General features: G+C 54.3%; 1 protein-coding gene across 1 annotated transcript in view; it reads left to right on the top strand.

Moving 5' to 3' along the window:
* Nucleotides 1-364: 364 nt before the first annotated feature.
* Nucleotides 365-2,026, top strand: part of PHALS_09140 (pogo transposable element with krab domain-like) — a gene marked incomplete at both ends in the record, with an annotated part of 2,036 nt that continues 374 nt past the window's right edge. Inside the window, 2 exons of the mRNA XM_024724586.1 lie at nucleotides 365-863; nucleotides 1,252-1,812. Coding sequence (XP_024575447.1) covers nucleotides 365-863; nucleotides 1,252-1,812 — 1,060 coding nt within the window. The remainder of the gene's footprint in view (nucleotides 864-1,251; nucleotides 1,813-2,026) is intronic.

Raw genomic sequence — 2,026 nt, 5'->3', positions numbered from 1 at the left:
AATTTTCTAGATATATATAGCAAAATCTAAATACATGCATAACTACTGACTATCCAGCCACGTACCGTATTCTTCTTTGGAGGCAATCACAACAGGCCCATCTCGTGTGACACACAACCCTGTTACCAGGGTACGTGTAACCCCGTTACACTCTCCCTGATTAAGATTGAGAACATATACAGCTCCAACCGATTATTGCCTCAACGAGGCTTGCGTGTCCGCTAGACACTGCAACTTCGCTCGTTAGAACAAAATGACTTATGTGCTCAACGAGCCCTGTGTCAACGACACTGAAGTCACCAAGTCTCGCTGGTTCTGACAAGCACACGGGTAGAGCCCAACTTCGTCTCCCGCACGCGGTACAATGTCGGACAGTGCGTCAGCGGCATCGATAGATGTACATCCTAGGCTCGATGAGCACGAGCGTCGCGCTCCGCACACGCTATCAGTGACGAATGACTTCGTTGAGGATGTGGAGGTGGTCGACTACGAGTCTGACACTCTTTTTCCCGCGTGGGATGACGAGGAAGGCGAGCGGCGCGAGCGGCGTGAGACGAGACCTGCTCGCGCCTTGCGGACCATATGTCCGTTTCCTGACTTCTCGTCACCTGAGGGACTCGACGGGGCACAGAGGCGGCAGCTGGAAGCTGCATTTAAGGTGGCCCTGATGCGCGCCCATCCACGGCCGGTCATTGACCCTCGTGTGGATTATGGCTTCCGCCCGGCGGATCCCGCTGTGGAAGCGATGAACGCGGTAGCTGGACCGCTACGTCTCCACAACATCGTCATTACAAAAGATGAGCTTGCCGAACGGAAAGCTCTTCGAACTCATTTCTTGGTTCCACAAGAATTTCCGTTAGAAGGTATGCACTCGTCTGAGTGCTCAACAAGGTGGCTCTCGTGTACCCGCAATGCGGACAATACCTGAAGTGCTCGTCCCTGGCGAAAGCGGTACAGATGACGAAGCGCTCTTTGAGCGATGGGTGCAACGGCAAGGAAAGCTTTCCTCTCTGTAAATCTTACAGTCAAGCCACAAGGAAGTGGACGTGTGTGGAGCGACACCTCCGATTTGAGTTTGCCAAACTCAAGGCACGCCGTCGACTTCCTTAGCTCTGTGTCTGCGACCGCAAGAACCAGGGCCACTGCTTGAGCTCGGCTCATGGCCCTTCTACCTCCCTGGCTTTTGCCGAGAAGCGCGGGGCGTCTAATGACATGAAGCGTCCTAATATTTCTGATCTAAAGCGTCTACAGCGTCTGGGCAAATTTGCGGATTTGCGGAAGTGGCGTCTCAAACTCCCACGAGTTTTCGGAGTCGGGATATCCCCGCCACTTCACCGGGTATTGGATTTGACCCTGGTGACAACGTCGTCTTACTAGACGTTCCACATGATAATGGACGTCACTGTTCTCATCAAGAATCGTCGGTTGCGGGCGGTGACGACCGGGTCAACCGCCGTCCCGTGACTCGTGATGATCTTCGAGCCCTTGAGGACGAGGTCCTTCGTGATCGAAGCTCCGCTGAGCGTCATGCCAAAGTAACATATCGCTGTGCGGACGCTCTTGACGATTTAAACCACGTCGTGCGCCGGCAGCTTCGCCTTGAGGACTACCGCGCTCTGTCAAAGCGACTCCTAGCCGTAAAACTGGCAAATGCGTCGCTGCATGCGACGGTGGAGCGCTTGGCGCCATTTGACATGGAGGTTACTGCACTCTGTGCTCAGAACCAGTTGCTGATTCAACTTCTGGGTGGCCGAGGGCCCGTTGGATCCGCTCCGGCGCCAACGCTTCCGCGTTCACTTGCGCCGGATCGTGGTACGGCTTGAGCAAGCCCACGTTAAACACCAGGTGGGTGCGCATCCGTTTTCGGAGGTTCAGCGTATACGCTAGGCCCCGCTTGGGCACAACCTTAAACGGTCCGATGAACCGTGGACGAAGCTTCGTCCGGAAGATAGCAGAGGCTTCATGTGTAGACGGTTTTTTTGATATCAATAAAATCAGGTCCCCGACTTCAAAGCTTTTTACATGT

The sequence above is a fragment of the Plasmopara halstedii genome (assembly GCF_900000015.1).
Source record: "Plasmopara halstedii genome assembly, contig: Scaffold_350, whole genome shotgun sequence".
NCBI classification, from domain to species: domain Eukaryota; phylum Oomycota; class Peronosporomycetes; order Peronosporales; family Peronosporaceae; genus Plasmopara; species Plasmopara halstedii.
Note: the sequence above shows the minus strand (reverse complement) of the source record. Positions and strands in the feature narration are given on the sequence as shown.